Below are 23,105 nucleotides of genomic sequence, written 5' to 3' on the forward strand. Positions count from 1 at the left end.
ACGAAGGGAAGGATATTGTGGAACAGTGTAAACGAGATCAAGCACAAAGGAGTACCACTAGGAGTCGTGCCGTGAGACCGAGGCAACATCCTACTGAGGCGCGTAGCCGGTGGCCGGAACACCGCGGGAGTAACTGACTCTAGGCCTTACTTCGAACTCCGTAGGACAGTTAATCATAGGTTGGCTGTCTACCTTACTACACCTATGAAGACATAGGGAGCAACGCGTGGAGAGGGGCATCTCTAGGGTCCCAGAAGAGCTTTGAGCCTTCCCGTCATACGGGTGCGTCCTAGCCATAACATTCCTGGGGGACGAGAAACTAGTAACATCTGGAACCAAAGAGAGAGAGAGCTGTAGAGAACAAACGAACGAGAACAGCAGTTGTGAGGACTATTCCGAATGCTCAGCAGGGTAGGACTACAACACACATGCGCTAGTGGTAGGCAACGATTTCCATCTGCGAAGGAAACTCTGGAAACACCATTACCATCCACCATATCACGTTTTTATAGCGGAAAACTGCCTAAAAAAAATCGAAAAATCCTGAACGTGTGCACACAGCCTTACAGTGACAAATCTCCTTCCTTATTTTCCTTTTTTCTAAATTCACCATCTGCCAGATTATCTTCCTACTCCCACAACTAGAAGATTCACGTGAATCACAAGGTAGAGCATTAATCTGAAAAGTCAATAAATCCATCTTCCAATACATGACAGTGTGCAGATTATAAGAGCATTGCATACAAACAATGGATAGGAAAGATTGCTGTAAAAACTACATGATTTATATTGTTTCTCTCCTCTTTTCTACGCTCGGTGAGCATTGTCAGTGGACTTTAGATTTCAGATTTTGGAAAAGTCAGCGACCTCGGTTCCACTCTTGGCTCTATGAACAGTTAACAATAAACTTATTAACTAACGTTAGGACTTGACTGCGCTCTTCTGGAGGTGTTACACATAGTTCCTGCTGTTGGGTCAGAAGATGGATCTAGAAGCTATAAACGCGATGAATTATGAGCAATTCCTGGACATTTTTGGAAATGTCATTGAGAAATGTCCAATGATTACAGCCACAGTGTGGTCCAGGCGGCCGTTTTCTAGCTTCTGTGATGTGGAGAACAGCGTATATGAATTTATTGAGTCTCTGCCAACATCAGGTAAAAATGTGGTCTGTGTGTTTCTTGAATAGGAGACTATGGGCCCGATTCATCATTGCGTTTGTGCCTGTTTTTTGTTGAATTCTACTTGTTTTGAGCCTTTTTTTGTTTGCACCAAATTCATCTTTCCATTTGCGCCCTTTTTGAAATTTATTTTCATGTGGATTCACCTGGGGGTTTTTTTAGTTCGTGAACAAGGACATGATTTAGGATTTCCAGATGTTTTTGCCTGATTCAATATTTTCCCTTTCGAAAATGTGCAAATGTACTCCAGTTATTCTACTGAAGTACAGTTGCAAATTTACAATTCTACCCTGGAGTGATTCTATGTAAGCCAGCATAATCTGCGATATTTTGCAAAACGTGTGACTTGGGTAAGGTCACGCTGAAGAGTTGCCTTGGTGTGACCTCACCAAAAGCATCCCAGTTTTGTGACCCCCTTTGAGTGTGAAGTGAGGTCCCGATGTAAAATCTCCAACAGGACCCTCAACTAGCAAGAGTCATAGTACTGATCTTCTCAAATAGGCCCTCGAGGCTCCAGGGCCTGGGTGCGACTGCAACTCCTGCACCCACTGCAGTTACACCCTTGGATAATGGAGTAAAAAAACTTTTGTTTTTAAGTCAGTTGACCTGTTTGATATGTCTTCCCTTTGCCTTGGCCATTTCATGGCTGAGGTGGAAAAAACTCTGTCCAGCTCTGACCACTGGAGATGGAGCGATGGAAAGAGCCAATAGTGGCTCAGCTATGCAGTTCCCGCAAAACTTGAGTTTCTTTTTCTTTTAAGATTATTTCAGTCAATCTACAATAATAATGTATTTAGTTATTTAAAAGGAACCTGACAGGAGATTCTCGCTGACTGGACCATGAGTCAGGTATATTTTACTCAGAAATTATATTTAAGAGCCATCCGAGGATGATACACCTTGGCTAAGTAGTCCAAGGCTGGTCGCTGACTTCTGCCCCGGTTTCTCAGACTGACTTATCTCTCCTTATATAGGGTACATACACATAATGAAAGACCCGTCAGCCTACGGGAACATAGTGAAGAGAAGCCGCTGGCAATCTGCCTTGGACTAGTCAGTCGAGACACATTATCTAGACTTGCCAACTTAATTTTTTATGTTTTCTGGACAACTCATCTAAAAATCATGGGCAGACAATATTTTTGACTGAAACATTGCAAAATTATAATAAATCATTAAGATTTTAGATTCTGGAAGTCCAAAGACCAGAATAGTGATATGAAGACATTAGCAAAAAATTTGTTGTGAACTGTAACATGATGATAATTACAGTTTTGAAATTCCATCAAAACTCCTACAGATTAAAAATAGTCTGTAAAAAAAATGCCCCCTCCCCTTTTTTTTTTTTTTTTACAGACTGTCCACGAATTTCCGGACAGTTGGCAAACTTTCTTAAGACCAAATAACTTCTTAAAACCAATGCAGAAAACAAAGTAGCAGAGAGGCACCTAGATCTGTTGAGGTTTCTATTGTTTTAATAAAAGTAGAAAAAGTTGAATAAGTTATTATTATTACCCTTGAAAGTTTGGCAGGACAGCAGTGCAGTAGGGTCTCCCATACACACTAGGTGTCGCTCTTACACTGTCTCATGATTTTATATGGCAGTCAAAGATTTATTTTTCTTGTTACTGACAAACTTAGGAGTCATTTTTCCGGAAATAACAACACACCAAAATCCGCAATGTAACCTACATGTGTTTTCACTGCACATATTGCACAGAAGGCAGCGGATTTCACACTTTGCATATTAATGAATGAAATCGACTATGAAAATCTACTATATTTTAGGGCTCGCTCACATTTGTGTATAAATCTGGCATTCACAGGATACCCGCGATTTCTGCTAGATATAACAATGCTCTGCCATTGCTGAATATAGCACAAGCAATCGGGTGATCACAGGTTCAAGTCCCCTAAAAGGGATTAACAAAAACAGTGAAAAGTAAAAAATAAATAAAAGTTCAAAAGTTTTACCACATAAAAAAAATAACAAAATTGGCACCTATTTGGTATCACTGCTTTTGTAACAGTCAAATCTATAAAAATATGAAATATTAAATAAATTACGGTAATCTGAACGATAAAAATAAAAAAATCAAAATGCCAGAATTGCATTTTTTTTTGGGAAAAGAAAATAACAGAAAATAATGTGATAACAGATGATCAAAACATGGTATCTGCCCCAAAATGCTATCAATAAAAACATCAGCTTGGGGCACGAAATAAAACAAAGCCTCACATAGCTCCATATCTCAAAAATTGAAAACGTTACTGCTCTATGAAAGTGACGACACAAGCAAAATTTTATTATTTCTGGGTTTTTTTTTCATCACTTAAATAAAACAAAAACTTATATATTTGGTATCTGGGTTATCGTACTGACCTGGAGAATCATGTTGTCAGGTCATTGTTGCAGTAAAATAAAAGCTGTAAATAAAAAAAAAAAAAACAAAACAATTAAACAATTAATTTTTTTTTGCTATTTTGCCACACTTGGATTATTTTTCTATGCTTTCGATTATATTATATGATAAAGTGGATGGTGTAATTCAAAGTTACAACTCGTCCTGCAAAAATTAAGAAAAAAAAATGTATTGCTTTTGGAACAAGAGGCGAATAAACGAATGCGCAAATATGAAAAATCATTCTTCAGGCGCTCACTGTTTTATGCATAAAGGTAAAAGAAAAAACCTCGGGTGGCAGAACCGCCACACAGAACATCACGGAACACAGAAATAAAGATGTTTCAGGAAAATCACCCCCACAAGGCTGTGTGCTCATTATGAGTTTTTGGCGCTGCGTATTTTCCCTGTGCCAAAAAAGCAACATGTTACAGTTCCAGCAATGTGGATGGGATTTATAGAAATCTCGTGCCAGCTGTGATTTTTTTTACTCAACGTAAACTGACCTGCTGTGCGCGTTTCGCATCTGCAATGTGTCAGTTTCTCTTGCCGCTGAGTTTTCTGTGGGAAATTTCCCCATAGATTTACATTAGATGCGGAAAACTCACATGCATTTTTAGTTGGGTTTCCATGGCGGAAACACATGAAAAAGCCTTAAGATCAGCAGATAAGTATGTCAATAAATAAGAACACCCAGAATAAAATCAATAAAAATCAATAAAAATCAGCACTGTTAAAAACAGGCATAAAACATACTCCAAAATGCAATTACAGACAGAAAAAAAGGAGTACCAGACTACCCATAAATATATATCAAATATTTATTGAAAATATCAATAAAAAAGTAAATACCATAGACAGAAATATAAAAGAATTATATGGACAACCAATTCAATAGTGAAGGACACAAACACAAAAGTCTGACACAAATGCATATATATATATAGACAGGACTGGGATTTCAATCACCATATATATTACAACACTATCACAACAAACTGGGTATATTTTAGGGTTACTTAAAAATCCATTAGTACCATAAATATGTGCACAGCCCCCTGAGGAAGCCCACGTGAAACGCGCGTTGGGGCTGTGTAGTCCGACCATCTGCAAGGATACATTTGGGTAAGACACTATATATTTTTTGTTTGGGTGCATATTGTTCTAAATTCTGGGTATTCATATGGGCCATATTTATGGTACTAATGGAGTTTTAAGTAACCCTAAAATATACCCAGTTTGTTGTGATAGTGTTGTAATATATATGTTGATAGAAATCCCAGTCCTGTCTATATATGCATTTGCATTTGTGTCAGACTTTTGTGTTTGTGTCCTTCACTATTGAATTGGTTGTCCATATAATTCTTTTATATTTCTGTCTATGGTATTTACTATTTTATTGATATTTAATAAATATTTGATATATATTTATGGGTAGTCTGGTACTCCTTTTTTTCTGTCTGTATAAGTATGTCAATAAAGCTTTGTCAAAGCCAAATATCAGGAAGTGTAAAAAAACAAAGCAGTCGAGGCCGCGAGGCTGACAAGAGTCTCTGGGCGGCATGAAACAACAAACAGTATAAATACTCAGGAGAGCAGTGAGAATAAAATATGAGAAAAATCCAAGAATTGTCCAGTGGACTCACCATATAAAGTATAACATCATTCTTATGAAGTCCGAAACAGTGTGACATCATCATCATACTTCGTGATGGCCTAAGGTACCGCCATATGGAACAAAAGTTTCCACCTATACCCTTTTGTACAACCAGTCTGCCAACACAGTGCTATAGGGGGATACTAACAAGTGCTATAGGGGGTACTAACATATTTAATAGCAGTGGGTGTTATATCCATGGATGACAAATTTTATTTAATTGGGGTGGATGTTATATCCATGGATGACATGTGTTATTTAATAGGGGTGGGTGTTATATCCATGGATGTCACATGTTATTTAATAGGGGTGGGTGTTATATTCATGGATGACACATGTTATTTAATAGGAGTTGGTATTATATCCATGGATGACATGTGTTATTTAATAGGAGTTGGTATTATGTCCATGGATGACACGTGTTATTTAATATTTAATAGGGGTGGGTGTTATATCCATTATGACACGTGTTATTTAATAGTAGTTGGTACTATATCCATGGATGACATGGGTTGTTTAATAGGAGTTGGTACTATATCCATGGGTGACACATGTTATTGAATAGGAGTTGGCATTATACCCATGGATGACACATGTTATTGAATAGGAGTTGGTATTATGTCCATGGATGACATGTGTTATTTAATAGGGGTGGGTGTTATATCCATGGATGACATGTGTTGTAGTTTTACAACTGCTTGAAAGTATCCATCACAAACAATTGATTACATCCCCGACAATTACTTTGGTAATGTTTTCTGGATGTGCCCTTGCAGGCTACACTCTGCGTTGACTCAACGTAAATGTTGCCATAAAAGTGGTTGTGACAGGCGACTTACCGATCATGGGTTATGGCTCATTGTCTTCTCTATGAACATGCATATGGAGGTGTTGTGCGATATAACGCACTGATTTATTAATGGTGCCTCCATGTCTGTGTAACGTGGCGCAGGGCGGTAGCTTTGAGCGAGATACTCATCTCTTATGCCCCGGCATGTTACATGAAGGTGGAATCCTGGCTGGGTGTGTGGACTTGTGCTATGGGGAACGCTATACCCTTGCTGGTTGCATGTTACCGATGGCTTGGGTTGGCCAGGACCACATACTGAACAGTTTAATAGGAGACCACCAGTAAAAGATAAACTTTTTACTGAACAATAACTACGTGGGGATTATGTACAGTAGATAGATAAACACAGCTTGATAAACATTTCCTTCACAATACAGAGCATTTTCACACACAGTCTTAAGGTACCGTCACATTAAGTGATGCTGCAGCGATACAGACAACGATGCCAATCGCTGCAGCGTCGCTGTTTTGTCGTTGTGTGGTCGCTGGAGAGCTGTCACACAGACAGCTCTCCAGCGACCAACGATGCCGAAGTCCCCGGGTAACCAGGGTAAACATCGGGTTACTAAGCGCAGGGCCGCGCTTAGCAACCCGATGTTTACCCTGGTTACCATTGTAAAAGTTAAAAAAAAAAAAACACTACATACTTACATTCCGATGTCTGTCCCGGGCCCCGCGCCGTCAGCTTCCCTGCACTGTGTCAGCGCCGGCCGGCCGTAAAGCAGAGCTGCGCGGCCCTGCGCTTAGTAACCCGATGTTTACCCTGGTTACCAGTGAACAGATCGCTGGATCAGCGTCACACACGCCGATTCAGCGATGTCAGCAGGTGATCAGCGACCAAATAAAGGTCCTGATCATTCCCAGCGACCAACGATCTCCCAGCAGGGGCCTGATCGTTGGTCGCTGTCACGCATAACGATTTTGTTAACGATATCGTTGCTACGTCACAAAAAGCAACGATATCGTTAATGAAATCGTTATTTGTGAAGGTACCTTTAGTTCCTTTCTTTAACGTACTTGCTCTCTATCTTCACTGTTTCACCTTCTTTCACCACAACCCAGCTCAGTACTACAGTTCAGTGAGTGAGAGTTTCATTCTCATCCCGCGATTCCACGTCTTCTTTCCCATAATAATAATAATAATTTTTATTTATATAGCGCCAACAAATTCCGCAGCACTTTACAATTAAGCGGGGACATGTACAGACAATAAATTCAGTACAAGTTAAGACAATTTAAACAGTGACATTAAGGGTGAGGACCCTGCTCACAAGCTTACAATCTACAAGGAAATGGGAGGACACAATAGGTGAAAAGTGCTTGTTATTTCGGGTCTGGCAATTATAATAAATAGGGATTTTCATATAAAGCTGCATGATCCGGTCATCAGCCCGTGTGTTTAAGTGCAATAGTCAAGTATCAAGTGCAGTTATCATGTGCATGGAGGGTGTGGAGACAGATGAATAGTAGGGTGCAGATTCACACGCAGATAATATTTGGAAGGAGGGAACAGGACAAAGTTAGTTTACTGAGTAGTTGATTTGGTAGGCTTGTTTGAAGAGATGGGTTTTTAAAGCGCGCTTGAATAGGTCGGGGCTAGGTATCAGTCTGATCGTCTGGGGAAGTGCAGAGAGCTGGCGCAGCACGAGAGAAGTCTTGGAGACGGAGGTGCGAGGTTCGGATTACGGGGGATGTTAGTCTTAAATCATTTGTAGAACGGAGGGCACGTGTAGGGCGATAGACGGAGATGAGAGAGGAGATATAAGGCGGTGTAGAGCTGTGGAGAGCTTTGTGGGTGAGAGAGATGAGTTTATACTGGACCCTGTAGCAAATGGGTAGCCAGTGTAATGACCGGCACAAGATGGAGGCATCAGTGAAGCGGCTGGACAGAAATATGACCCTGGCGGCCGCATTTAAGATGGATTGGAGAGGAGAAAGTTTGGAAAGAGGGAGACCGATCAGAAGAGAGTTGCAGTAGTCCAGACGGGAATGAATGAGAGCGACAGTAAGAGTCTTAGCAGTTTCAAAGGTGAGAAAAGGTCGGATTCTGGAGATGTTTTTAAGATGCAGGTGACAGGAGCGAGTGAGTAATCGGATATAGGGAGTAAAGGAAAGTTCGGTGTCGAATATCACCCCAAGACAGCGGGCATGCTGCTTGGGAGTTATGGTTGAACCCTCCAGGGTAATTTCGATGTTGGGTAGAGTGAGGTTAGTTCCCATTAAGGGAATTAGATTGCTAGTATGACCGGTATTTAGCTTCTCTGCTACTGACGCCTTGGAACTCCCACCAGGGGCACTCTCGTCATCTCACATTCAATGTTCCCTCCTGGCATTTTACCTCCCTGAGTTATAAATTTGGAGCAGTACTGCTAGGCATCCTGACCCCAGACCCGTCTCCAGTGCATCACTTCTATCTTTCTGTCACTTCTCCTTTCTCTACTCTGGATCTAGCAATTCAGCGCCTTGGTCTCAGCTCACTTTGGGGACACTCAACTCAAGCACCACTGCTGAGTACTCAGACCAAAGGTCTGCACTAGCTACAAGCTGGGCCCTGTCTGACTCACTACCAGGAAGTCCTCTCTGATCTTGCTACATAGCCCTTCTCTCTCTGGGCTAGTCCCAACTCCTAACTCTATGAATGCCTACTCATTGCCTGATGCTGGGCAGAACACAGATTCATCACATGACAATGCAAAACATTACAAAGGCAAACATTGCAATGCATCACATCACATCAACATGCATGTCTTCAAGGGGGAACAAGGACAGCAAGTCCATCTCCTTACATCTGCATCCTGTACCACGCTCTCACCAGCACTTGCGCAAGCCAATAGACTGGTGTTATTTTCCATTCATTGCATACCAATTCCCAACATGTCCACCAGGGTTACCAACGACTTTATTATTATTATTACTAGCTGAAGAGCCCGGCGTTGCCTGGGCATAGTAAATATCTGTGGTTAGTTATAGCACCTCACTTCTCTTATTTTCCCATCACGCCTCTTATTTTCCCCCTCACATCTCTCATTTTCTCCCTTACACCTCTCATTTTCCCCCTCACTCCTCTTATTTTCCCCCTCACTCGTCTCATTCCCCCCTAACACTTGTCATTTCGACCTCACATCTGTCATTTTCCGATCACTCCAGTATTTTCCCTCACTCCTCTCATTTTGCACTCACACCTTTTCATTTTCACCTCACACCCCTCATTTTCACCTCACACCTCTCATTTTCCCCTCAGTATATACATGTTTGTCATCTCCCTTATATATAGTATACACCTGTATGTCATCTTCTGTATATAGTATATACCAGTGTGTCATCTCCTACTGTATATAGTATATACATGTGTGTCATCTCCCCTGTATATAGTATATGTGTGTGTCATCTCCTCCTGTATATAGTACAGTATATACCTGTGTCATCTCCCCTGTATATAGTATATATGTGTGTGTCATCTCCCCTGTATATAGTATATATCTGTGTGTCATCTCCCCTGTATATAGTATATATCTGTGTGTCATCTCCCCTGTATATAGTATATATCTGTGTGTCATCTCCCCTGTATATAGTGTATATCTGTGTGTCATCTCCTCCTGTATTAGACTGCGTTCACACATTATTTGGTCAGTATTTTTACCTCAGTATTTGTAAGCTAAATTGGCAGCCTGATAAATCCCCAGCCAACAGGAAGCCCTCCCCCTTGGCAGTATATATTAGCTCACACATACACATAATAGACAGGTCATGTGACTGACAGCTGCCGTATTTCCTACTGTATATGGTACATTTGTTGCTCTTGTAGTTTGTCTGCTTATTAATCAGATTTTTATTTTTGAAGGATAATACCAGACTTGTGTGTGTCTTAGGGCGAGTTTCATGTGTCAAGTTGTGTGTGTTGAGTTGCGTGTGATCAACATGCATGTAGCGACTTTTGTGAGATGAGTTTTGTGTGGCGACATGCGTGTAGCAACTTTTTGTGTCGAGTTGCATGTGACAGGTTAGTGTAGCAAGTTGTGTGCAGCAAGTTTTGCGCATGGCGAGTTTTGCACGTGGCGAGTTTTATGTGTGGTGCGTTTTCAGTATGTGCAAGTTTTGTGTGAGGCAACTTTTGCATGTGTTGCAACTTTTGTGCATGTGGCAATTTTTCCGCGTGTGGCGAGTTTTCCATGAGGTGAGTTTTGCACATGTGGCGAGTTTTGCATGAGCCTAGTTTTGTACGTGGCGTGTTTTGCGCGTGGCGAGTTTTGAGCGGCGACTTTTGTGTCTCGACTTTTATGTGGCGAGGTTGGTGTATGTGTGGTGAAATGTGTGCTGAGGGTGGTATATGTGTTCAAGCACGTGGTAGTGTGTGGCGCATTTTGTGTGTGTGTGTGTTCATATCACCGTGTGAGGTGAGTATCCCATGTCGGGGCCCCACCTTAGCAACTGTACGGTATATACTCTTTGGCGCCATCGCTCTCACTCTTTAACCCCTTCAAGACCCAGCCTATTTTGACCTTAAAGACCTTGCCGTTTTTTGCAATTCTGACCAGTGTCCCTTTATGAGGTAATAACTCAGGAACGCTTCAACAGATCCTAGCGGTTCTGAGATTGTTTTTTCGTGACATATTGGGCTTCATGTTAGTGGTAAGTTTAGGTCAATAAATTCTGCATTTATTTGTGATAAACACGGAAATTTGGCGAAAATTTTGAAAATTTCGCAATTTTCACATTTTGAATTTTTATTCTGTTAAACCAGAGAGATATGTGACACAAAATAGTTAATAAATAACATTTCCCACATGTTTACTTTACATCAGCACAATTTTGGAAACAAAATTTTTTTTTGTTAGGAAGTTATAAGGGTTAAAATTCGACCAGCGATTTGTCATTTTTACAACGAAATTTACAAAACCATTTTTTTTAGGGACCACCTCACATTTGAAGTCAGTTTGAGGGGTCTATATGGCTGAAAATACCCAAAAGTGACACCATTCTAAAAACTGCACCCCTCAAGGTACTCAAAACCACATTCAAGAAGTTTATTAACCCTTCAGGTGCTTCACAGCAGCAGAAGCAACATGGAAGGAAAAAATGAACATTTAACTTTTTAGTCACAAAAATTATCTTTTAGCAACAATTTTTTTATTTTCCCAATGGTAAAAGGAGAAACTGAACCACGAAAGTTGTTGTCCAATTTGTCCTGAGTACGCTGATACCTCATATGTGGGGGTAAACCACTGTTTTGGCGCACGGCAGGGCTTGGAAGGGAAGGAGCGCCATTTGACTTTTTGAATCAAAAATTGGCTCCACTCTTTAGCGGACACCATGTCACGTTTGGAGAGCCCCCGTGTGCCTAAAAATTGGAGCTCCCCCACAAGTGACCCCATTTTGGAAACTAGACGCCCCAAGGAACTTATCTAGATGCATAGTGAGCACTTTGAACCCCCAGGTGCTTCACAAATTGATCCGTAAAAATGAAAAAGTACTTTTTTTTCACAAAAAAATTCTTTTAGCCTCAATTTTTTCATTTTCACATGGGCAACAGGATAAAATGGATCCTAAAATGTGTTGGGCAATTTCTCCTGAGTACACCAATACCTCACATGTGGAGGTAAACCACTGTTTGGGCACATGCTAAGGCTCGGAAGGGAAGGAGCGCCATTTGACTTTTTGAATGAAAAATTATTTCCATCGTTAGCGGACACCATGTCGCGTTTGGATAGCTCCTGTGTGCCTAAACATTGGCGCTCCCCCACAAGTGACCCCATTTTGGAAACTAGACCCCCCAAGCAACTAATTTAGATGCCTAGTGAGCACTTTAAACCCTCAGGTGCTTCACAAATTGATCTGTAAAAATGAAAAAGTAATTTTTTTTCACAAAAAAATTCTTTTCGCCTCAATTTTTTCATTTTCACATGGGCAGTAGGATAAAATGGATCATAAAATTTGTTGGGCAATTTCTCCCGAGTACGCCGATACCTCATATGTGGGGGTAAACCACTGTTTGGGCACTCGGCAGGGCTCGGAAGAGAAGGCGCGCCATTTGACTTTTTGAATGGAAAATTAGCTCCAATTGTTAGCGGACACCATGTCGCGTTTGGAGAGCCCCTGTGTGCCTAAACATTGGAGCTCCCGCACAAGTGACCCCATTTTGGAAACTAGACCCCCCAAGGAACTTATCTAGATGCATATTGAGCACTTTAAACCCCCAGGTGCTTCACAGAAGTTTATAACGCAGAGCCATGAAAATAAAAAATAATTTTTCTTTCCTCAAAAATGATTTTTTAGCCTGGAATTTCCTATTTTGCCAAGGATAATAGGAGAAATTGGACCCCAAATATTGTTGTCCAGTTTGTCCTGAGTACGCTGATACCCCATATGTGGGGGTAAACCACTGTTTGGGCGCACGGCAGGGCTCGGAAGGAATGGCACGCCATTTGGCTTTTTAAATGGAAAATTAGCTCCAATCATTAGCGGACACCATGTCACGTTTGGAGAGCCCCTGTGTGCCTAAACATTGGAGATCCCCCAGAAATGACACCATTTTAGAAACTAGACCCCCAAAGGAACTAATCTAGATGTGTGGTGAGGACTTTGAACCCCCAAGTGCTTCACAGAAGTTTATAACGCAGAGCCATGAAAATAAAAAAAAAAATTATTTTCTCAAAAATGATCTTTTAGCCTGCAATTTTTTATTTTCCCAAGGGTAACAGGAGAAATTTGACCCCAAAAGTTGTTGTCCAGTTTCTCCTGAGTACGCTGATACCCCATATGTGGGGGTAAATCACTGTTTGGGCACATGCCGGGGCTCGGAAGTGAAGTAGTGACGTTTTGAAATGCAGACTTTGATGGAATGCTCTGTGGGCGTCACGTTGCGTTTGCAGAGCCCCTGATGTGGCTTAACAGTAGAAACCCCCCACAAGTGACCCCATTTTGGAAACTAGACCCCCAAAGGAACTTATCTAGATGTGTGGTGAGCACTTTGAACCCCCAAGTGCTTCATAGAAGTTTATAATGCAGAGCCGTGAAAATAATAAATACGTTTTCTTTCCTCAAAAATAATTATTTAGCCCAGAATTTTTTAATTTTCCCAAGGGTAACAGGAGAAATTTGACCCCAATATTTGTTGTCCAGTTTCTCCTGAGTACGGTGATACCCCATATGTGGGGGTAAACTACTGTTTGGGCACATGCCGGGGCTTGGAATTGAAGTAGTGACGTTTTGAAATGCAGACTTTGATGGAATGCTCTGCGGGCGTCACGTTGCGTTTGCAGAGCCCCTGATGTGCCTAAACAGTAGAAACCCCCCACAAGTGACCCCATTTTGGAAACTAGACCCTGAAAGGAACTTATCTAGATGTGTGGTGAGCACTTTGAACCCCCAAGTGCTTCACAGACGTTTACAACGCAGAGCCGTGAAAATAAAAAATCATTTTTCTTTCCTCAAAAATTATGTTTTAGCAAGCATTTTTTTAGATTCACAAGGGTAACAGGAGAAATTGGACCCCAGTAATTGTTGCGCAGTTTGTCCTGAGTATGCTGGTACCCCATATGTGGGGGTAAACCACTGTTTGGGCACACGTCAGGGCTCGGAAGTGAGGGAGCACCATTTGACTTTTTGAATACGAGATTGGCTGGAATCAATGGTGGCGCCATGTTGCGTTTGGAGACCCCTGATGTGCCTAAACAGTGGTAACCCCTCAATTCTAACTCCAACACTAACCCCAACACACCCCTAACCCTAATCCCAACTGTAGCCATAATCCTAATCACAACCCTAACCCCAACACACCCCTAACCACAACACTAACCCCAACACACCCCTAACCCTAACCACAACCCTAATTCCAACCCTAACCCTAAGGCTATGTGCCCACGTTGCGGATTCGTGTGAGATATTTCCGCACCATTTTTGAAAAATCTGCGGGTAAAAGGCACTGTGTTTTACCTGCGAATTTTCCGCGGATTTCCAGTGTTTTTTGTGCGGATTTCACCTGCGGATTCCTATTGAGGAACAGGTGTAAAACGCTGCGGAATCCGCACAAAGAATTGACATGCTGCGGAAAATACAACGCAGCGTTCCCGCGCGGTATTTTCCGCACCATGGGCACAGCGGATTTGGTTTTTCATATGTTTACATGGTACTGTAAACCTGATGGAACACTGCTGCGAATCCGCAGCCAAATCCGCACCGTGTGCACATAGCCTAATTCTAAAGGTATGTGCACACGCTGCGGAAAACGCTGCGGATCCGCAGCAGTTTCCCATGAGTGTACAGTTCAATGTAAACCTATGGGAAACAAAAATCGCTGTACACATGCTGCAGAAAAACTGCACGGAAACGCAGCGGTTTACATTCCGCAGCATGTGACTTCTTTGTGCGGATTCCGCAGCGGTTTTACAACTGCTCCAATAGAAAATCGCAATTGTAAAACCGCAGGGAAATGCGCAGAAAAAAACGCGGTAAATCCGCCATAAATCCGCAGCGGTTTAGCACTGCGGATTTATCAAATCCGCAGCGGAAAAATCCGCAGAGGACCAGAATACGTGTGCACATTCCTAACCCTAACCCTAGCCCTAACCCTAGCCCTAACCCTAGCCCTAACCCTACCCCTAACCCTAACCCTACCCCTAACCCTACCCCTAACCCTACCCCTAGCCCTACCCCTAACCCTACCCCTAACCCTACCCCTAACCCTACCCCTAACCCTAACCCTACCCCTAACCCTAACCCTATTCTAACATTAGTGGAAAAAAAAAAATTTCTTTATTTTTTTATTGTCCCTACCTATGGGGGTGACAAAGGGGGGGGGGGGGTCATTTATTATTTTTTTTATTTTGATCACTGAGATAGATTATATCTAGTATTTCCAGCCATGGCCGATGATATTTCAGCATCGGCCATGGCTGGATTGTAATATTTCACCCGTTATAATGGGTGAAATATTACAAATCGCTCTGATTGGCAGTTTCACTTTCAACAGCCAATCAGAGCGATCGTAGCCACGAGGGGGTGAAGCCACCCCCCCTGGGCTAAACTACCACTCCCCCTGTCCCTGCAGATCGGGTGAAATGGGAGTTAACCCTTTCACCCGATCTGCAGGGACGCGATCTTTCCATGACGCCGCATAGGCGTCATGGGTCGGAATGGCACCGACTTTCATGACGCCTACGTGGCGTCATGGGTCGGGAAGGGGTTAAGTCCCCCTTGCTCACATCTGGTAGCTGTCAATTTGCCTCCAACACTTTTCCTTTCACCTTTTCCCCATTATGTAGATAGGGGCAAAATTGTTTGGTGAATTGGAACGCGCGGGGTTAAAATTTTGCCTCCCAACATAGCCTATGACGCTCTCGGGGTCCAGACGTGTGACTGTGCAAACTTTTGTGGCTGTAGCTGCGACGGTGCAGATGCCAATCCCGGACATACATACACACACACACACATACACACACATTCAGCTTTATATATTAGATTATTATTTATCAAGAAATCACAGACTGCCAACATTTTTTATGGATATATTGGAAAACCTTAATAAATTACTATGATTGTATGTGATACATGGGTACAGCCTGTAATTCTGATATGGAGACATAAGCCACAGTCACTTTGAACTGTAAAATAATGATAATTGCAGTCATACTTTGCCCTTCACTTCGCTAAACAGACCTACTTTACCACTCTGATCTCCTCACTATCCAACAACCCCAAGAAACTTTTTGACACCTTTCACTCCCTCCTCAGGCCAAAAGCACAAGCCCCTATCACAGATATTTGTGCTGGTGACCTGGCCTCCCACTTTATAGAGAAAATAGACAATATCCGTCAGGAAATCCGCTCCCAACAACTAAGTTCAGTGACTCCCTTCCCTCCCCTTATTGCCCCTGGCTCACTCTCCACATTCGATCCCATCACAGAAGAAGAAGTCTCCAAGCTCCTCTCCTCTTCTCGTCCGACTACATGCACTACCGACCCCATTCCCTCACATCTCCTCAAGTCTCTGTCTCCAGTTGTCACAAGTCACCTAACTACATCAAACCAAAAGAAAAGAAACATGCACATACGCAGGGATCACAAAAATATAACAAAGTTTATTGATAACAAATCCTAAACCACATTTACAGGCTTAAAAACACTTAAAAAATCCATACTAACAAAAATACAAGTTTACCCAAGAAAAACCACACAGGAGTCCCAACCCCCCCTTCTTTCCCCCCTGAACAAAGCTCTCCCTGCTAGTTATAGAGCGACATATACCACTAAGCGATATCTAGCCCTGATACAACTGTAGCCAATGGTGGTATGAACACCAACAAATACACAGGCTAAATAGAAGGATCCTTGTTATCCCTGATGAAGTCACTTTTGTGACGACACGCGTCGGGTTGACCACATGGGAACCGGCTCCCTCTTCCTCACATTCCCTCCTGAGCGGTATGATTAAACATTGAACATGAGCTTGTCCATTAGGAGCTTATTATAATCATTGATATCAAGTGTTTTTGTATAGCTGTATTTATATCATTTTTTCCGCAATAGCCTTGTCTTTATTTGCCCTATTGCTTTAATAGTATCTCTCTCTTTATATTGGGTACTTCTATTTAGCCTGTGTATTTGTTGGTGTTCATACCACCATTGGCTACAGTTGTATCAGGGCTAGATATTGCTTAGTGGTATATGTCGCTCTATAACTAGCAGGGAGAGCTTTGTTCAGGGGGGAAGGAAGGGGGGGTTGGGACTCCTGTGTGGTTTTTCTTGGGTAAACTTGTATTTTTGTTAGTATGGATTTTTTAAGTGTTTTTAAGCCTGTAAATGTGGTTTAGGATTTGTTATCAATAAACTTTGTTATATTTTTGTGATCCCTGCGTATGTGCATGTTTCTTTTCTTTTGGTTTGATGTGACTTGTGTTTAACATGCAGCAGGTTGAGCACTATAACTAGAATATTTGATGGTGCCCTCTTTCTAGTAGTTTAATAAGTCACCTAACTACAATCTTTAATCTCTCCCTCTCCTCTGGCATTTTCTTCTCCTCCTTCAAACACTCTATCATTATTCCATTACTAAAGAAACCCACCCTCGACCCATCCTGCACAAACAACTACAGACCGGTCTCCAATCTCCCCTTCATCTCTAAACTCTTGGAGCGCCTGATATACTCCCACCTTACCCGTTACCTCTCCACTCACTCCCTCCTAGACCCTTCACAGTCCGGTTTCCGCCCCCTACATTCGACAGAAACTGCACTCATCAAAGTGACCAATGACCTTCTGACAGCAAAACGTAATGGTGACCACTCTCTGCTCATTCTTCTCGACCTTTCTGCAGCTTTTGACACTGTTGACCACCCTCTCCTGCTCTCTAGGCTCCAGTCACTAGGCATTAAGGGACACTGCTCTCTCCTGGTTCTCCTCCTACCTTTCTGACCGCTCCTTCAGTGTTCTGTTCTCTGGCTCCACTTCATCTCCTCTTCCTCTCACTGTTGGGGTACCTCAGGGCTCAGTCCTTGGCCCCCTTCTGTTCTCTCTCTACACAGCCCCAATTGGACAGACCATCAGCAGATTTGGCTTTCAGTACCATCTTTATGCCGACGACACACAACTATATACGTCATCCCCTGACCTTACCCCCGCTGTACTACAGAACGCCACTGACTGTCTGTCCGCAGTCTCCAACATCATGTCCGCTCTCTATCTGAAACTCAACCTCTCCAAAACTGAACTTCTTCTGCTCCCACCATCTACTAACCTCCCTAAATCTGACATTTCCCTCTCCGTGAGTGGCACCATAATAACACCCCGGCAGCAGGCGCGCTGTCTGGGTGTTATGTTTGACTCCGATCTCTCCTTCACCTCCCATATACAATCTCTTGCCCGCTTGTGCCACTTACACCTAAAGAACATCTCTAGAATCCGTCCTTTTCTCACCATGGAGACAGCTAAAACCCTCACTGTCGCCCTGATCCACTCCCGCCTGGACTACTGTAACGCTCTATTAATTGGCCTCCCCCTCACTCGACTTTCCCCTCTCCAGTCCATCCTTAATGCAGCAGCCAGGGTCGTCCATCTGGCTAATCGTTACTCGGACACGTCCGCTCTTCGCCAGTCGTTACACTGGCTACCCATTCATTACAGGATACAATTCAAAGTACTTGTTCTCACCCACAAAGCTCTCCACAGTGCGGCACCCCCTTACATCTCCTCCCTCATTTCTGTCTATCAGCCTAACAGACCACTGCGCTCTGCAAATGAATTTCGATTAACCTCTGCACTGATCCGTACCTCCCACTCCCGACTCCAAGACTTCTCCCGTGCTGCGCCAATCATCTGGAATGCTCTACCCCAAGATATTAGGACCATCCATAATTTGCATAGTTTTAGGCGCTCGCTCAAAACACATTTGTTCAGAGCGGCCTATCACGTTCACTAATCAAAGTTATGTTATGTTTGTGTGTGTGTGTGTAGCCCATTCAGTATCTCCATCTATTCCTCAACCCCTGAAGATGGCTGGACCATGATTGTAAATACATCATTGTAAATACATCATTGTAAATACACACCTGTGCTTTGCATCTCCCCCACCTCATTGTAGATTGTAAGCTCTCACGAGCAGGGTCGTCTTATTTTGCTTTAATTATTGTATTGTTAACGTTGTTACTTATGACTTTTGTGTTTGAAACTGTTAAACTGTAAAACGCTGCGGAATATGTTGCCGCTATATAAATAAAGATTATTATTATTTTTATTATAATAATCTGTATAATCTTCTTTGGCTTGTACACTTCAAATTTTTGAGAAGGAGGGAAAAAGCCCTATTTCTGCAGACGCTCCAGGAATTTCTGGACGGTTGGCAACCTTGACGGCCGGTATGTGGTGTTTGGAGGGTTAAGAATCCGCACTGGCTAGACAGGTTACTTACTAACATATAACTAGTGATTAACCTTTGTGTATTAGACAGTAAACACTATGTCTGTGGCCTGTGTCATTGTGTTACTTCAAACATTAAGGTACTGTCACACTAGACGATATCGCTAGCGATCCGTGACGTTGCAGCGTCCTCGCTAGCGATATCGTCCAGTGTGACAGGCAGCAGCGATCAGGCCCCTGCTGTGATATCGCTGGTCGGGGAAGAAAGTCCAGAACTTTATTTCGTCGCTGGACTCCCCGTAGACATCGCTGAATCGGCGTGTGTGACACCGATTCAGCGATGTCTTCGCTGGTAACCAGGGTAAACATCGGGTAACTAAGCGCAGGGCCGCGCTTAGTAACCCGATGTTTACCCTGGTTACCATCCTAAAAGTAAAAAAACAAACACTACATACTTACCTACAGCCGTCTGTCCTCCAGCGCTGTGCTCTGCTCTCCTCCTGCACTGGCTGTGAGCGTCGGTCAGCCGGAAAGCAGAGCGGTGACGTCATCGCTCTGCTTTCTGGCTGCCCGGCGCTCACAGCCAGACCAGAGAAGCAGAGCGCCGAGGACAGACAGCGGAAGGTAAGTATGTAGCGTTTGTTTTTTTACTTTTTAGGATGGTAACCAGGGTAAACATCGGGTTACTAAGCGCGGCCCTGCGCTTAGTTACCCGATGTTTACCCTGGTTACCGGGGACCTCGGGATCGTTGGTCGCTGGAGAGCTGTCTGTGTGACAGCTCTCCAGCGACCAAACAGCGACGCTGCAGCGATCCGGATCGTTGTCGGTATCGCTGCAGCGTCGCTATGTGTGACAGTACCTTTAGGCTGCAGCGAAGATTTCACTTATTTCTCAGATGTCTCCACATTCTTCCAATATGATGCCGGTTTCACAGGTCATAATCAACACAATGTCTGGATGTGCTAAACTCAACATCCTCATAGGCTTATATAAGACGGTTAAAGGGGTTGACCAGGCTTGAGGTCCAGGTCTGCAGTCACCCTATGCGACTGCAGACTTTGTGAATCCTCACAGAGCATGCTGTCATGATTCTCCATTGCCTGTCCTGGGAGCAAGAGGGCATGTTACCACAAGTATGCAATTTGCACACTATTTGCTCCATTTATCTGTATTAAGCAAGGCATACTTGCGGCCACATGACCATCTGCTCTCAGAGCCGCAGGATCTTGACAGCATGCAGTGTGCAAAGTGACTGTAGACTTGAACCCGAAGCCTGAAGAGCCTCTATAAGTTCAGGTCAGGAGACCTATACCCAGTTTAGACAGGACCGTGAATGTCAGATTTTTGAAACTAACTTTAGGACTCATTTAGACAACAGTGACTTTTCACCTATGCAAAAAATAGTCTGTGCTTCATCAGTGCTATGGATTCAAGTTTCATCAGTGTTTCATTAGATACAAAAGATGCCAGCATGTCCTTCCAGGGTCTGCACATACCCTAAAAGCACCTAAAGGACTTAACTACAAAAATCAGCCAATCCCCCAATATTGAAAGGTTCGGCCGATAGTTTAATGTATGCATACACCCATGTGCCACTGACTCATAATTGTCAGTGTCAGAGATAAGAATTCACCATGTCCGATTTCAAGGCCCCCATGCACTTTACACTAATATCAGCTGAACTCACCAATATCGATGGGTTCGGACAATAACCTAATGTGTATGTGGGCTCAGGCCATTTGATCATCAGGAAAGATGTTAATTGGACATGTTTGACTTTAGACTGCTGATTGCATTGTTCTTCCAAAGATAAGCCGCCAGCTGACAAGTTCAACTGAAAAAAGTGCTTCTCTTGTGTGGCTGACATATATGACCTCATTTAGACGGCTGCATTTTCTACCATCAGTACATGAATACAACACCAGAACCATAAACAGTACATGAATACATAGTAAGAACCATCATCAGTACATGAACACATCAGCAGAATCATAATCAAAACATCAGTGACTGTATGCATCACCAGAATCACCATCAATACATGAGTACAGCACTAGAACATCATCAGTACATGAATACATCACCAGAACCATTTTCAGTACATGAATATTATTCTAGAATCACCATAAGTACATGAATGCATCACCAGAACCATCATCAGTGCATGAATAGAACACCAGAACAATGCTCAGTACATTAATGCATCACCAGAACCATTATCAGTACAAGAATATAACATCAGAACCACTATTAGTATATGAATACAACATGAATTTGCAACTCCCAATATAATGGTAAAGAGATTAGACTATTCACAGTCACAGCTCATCTTTGCAGACATCCCTCTTCTTCTGCCTTCTGCATCACATCCCAACACGGTACGCTTAAAAATAACAGTATCATAATAATTCTGCCTAAATAAAAATAACCATTCAAGCTAAATAAGCTCTATGTTATACCACTGAACAAAAAATTGCCCCTCACTGTGCTCTCTACACAAAAAATGACCCTCACGGTGTCCCTCTTATGATACATGGCCTCAGCATTATCCTCTCCTATAAAATACTCTCACTACACTATTTCCCCCATATACTACGACCTCCACACACCCCTTATAAATTAGAACTGCCACACTGTCCTCCCATATGAATTATGCCCACCACACACTTCTTTATGAACTTTGATTTTCACACTGTACCCTCAATGCTGCCACCTTTTCACACAGTCCTCCAAATATAGCCTTACGCCATACTGAGCCCTCTGTTCACACTGTCACTCACTCTGCTCATTCTTCACAATGTTCCAACCACATTGACCCTTCTACAGACTGAGCTCCACGTTACACTGTCACCCCTATGCTGCTCCCTCTCCATACTGAACCTCATCTTCACACTTTCACCCACCACACTGTCTTCTCTCCATACTGAGCCCATTTTACACTGTCACCTCCATGCTGCCCCTCGCCGTATCCAATTTCCTATTCACACTCTCTCCCAACATGTTGTTGTAGCGCCCCCGTTAGGGCAGTGGGGGTACTTGGAGCCGGGCCCTTTGGTTCTCAAGGGGGATGTCATGGTGGCTGACCCGGTCCGTGGCCCTAGGGGCGTCCGTTGATAAATGGGGGAAAAGTCTTTAAAGGGATAATGTTCTTGACGCCATCTGTTGTATTCAATCAGGATGACCGACGCTGCTTAGGGGTCCGCTGCGGTGATGTTGTGGCAGCTAGATGGTATACCTTCCCACAGGTGAAGTATATCCCCATTGCTTCCCAAAGTGTAGGTGATAAATGGTGTGAGGTGCAGTGAAGAACGAGGACACAAGAGTGCAGTCTCTTTACCTTTTTAATGAAGGTTCAGCATCCACAGTCCAGAGCACCAGATCACAGGGCAGGCAGAGTCCGGCCAGTCTGAAGGCAAATCCAGAGTCCCCTTATCCAGGTGGAAATCAGTAGCCTTCCTCTAGCGCCTGGGTATTGTAGTACCTCCCTGCTGTGCATCTCGGTAAGGTCCTCACAACTGTTCTGGATGTTATGTCTTTCTCTCTCTGTCCCCCTGATGGGTAGGATAGTACAAACCCGTATGATTGATGCCCTGAGGCTTTTTACAGGGACACTATCACGCCCCAGCCCCCACAGTTGCCACTGTGCCTCCTGGGTATAAGGTCGGGCAACTAATATGGAACTATCCAGGCTTGGAGACGATGACTCCCTCGGTGTTCCGGCTACCGGCTTCTGCACCTCAGAAAGGAGGCAGCCTTTTACAGGGCAGAACTCCTTCTGGTTTCCTCTCCTTTTGCTATGACTTCGTTTCTCACTCTCAGCAACGTAATTCCCTTCAATGTCTCTTTCTTAGGATGCTGCCGCATTGGTAAGCAGGCGCAGCTCCGTGTCCTTCTGTCTAGGCCTCTGACAGGATCCCACCCCTGTCAGGGAAACACTACCTGAGTGGAGCTCAGATAGCAGCTCACTGGGTGAAGCCCAGCTCACTTCTGCCTAACATCCTGTCCAAACCACCAGTTTTACCTAATTGTGAGGAGTGCCCTAATAGATAGAAGCATGGCTCCCCCTGGCGGCCTGGAGTGTGAAGTGTGTTGTGTGGTTTGTGATACCTGGTAAAGAGATCTCCTTTATTGCCATCAGACGTAACATCACTCCCCCTGGTGGAAG

General features: G+C 43.3%; 1 protein-coding gene across 1 annotated transcript in view; it reads left to right on the forward strand.

Moving 5' to 3' along the window:
- Positions 1–982: 982 nt before the first annotated feature.
- Positions 983–23,105, forward strand: part of URAD (ureidoimidazoline (2-oxo-4-hydroxy-4-carboxy-5-) decarboxylase) — a 48,465-nt gene continuing 26,342 nt past the window's right edge. The window contains exon 1 of the mRNA XM_069760285.1: positions 983–1,157. Within this exon, the coding sequence (XP_069616386.1) occupies positions 983–1,157 (175 nt within the window). The remainder of the gene's footprint in view (positions 1,158–23,105) is intronic.

Source organism: Ranitomeya imitator, chromosome 3 (genome assembly GCF_032444005.1).
Source record: "Ranitomeya imitator isolate aRanImi1 chromosome 3, aRanImi1.pri, whole genome shotgun sequence".
NCBI classification, from domain to species: Eukaryota; Metazoa; Chordata; class Amphibia; order Anura; family Dendrobatidae; genus Ranitomeya; species Ranitomeya imitator.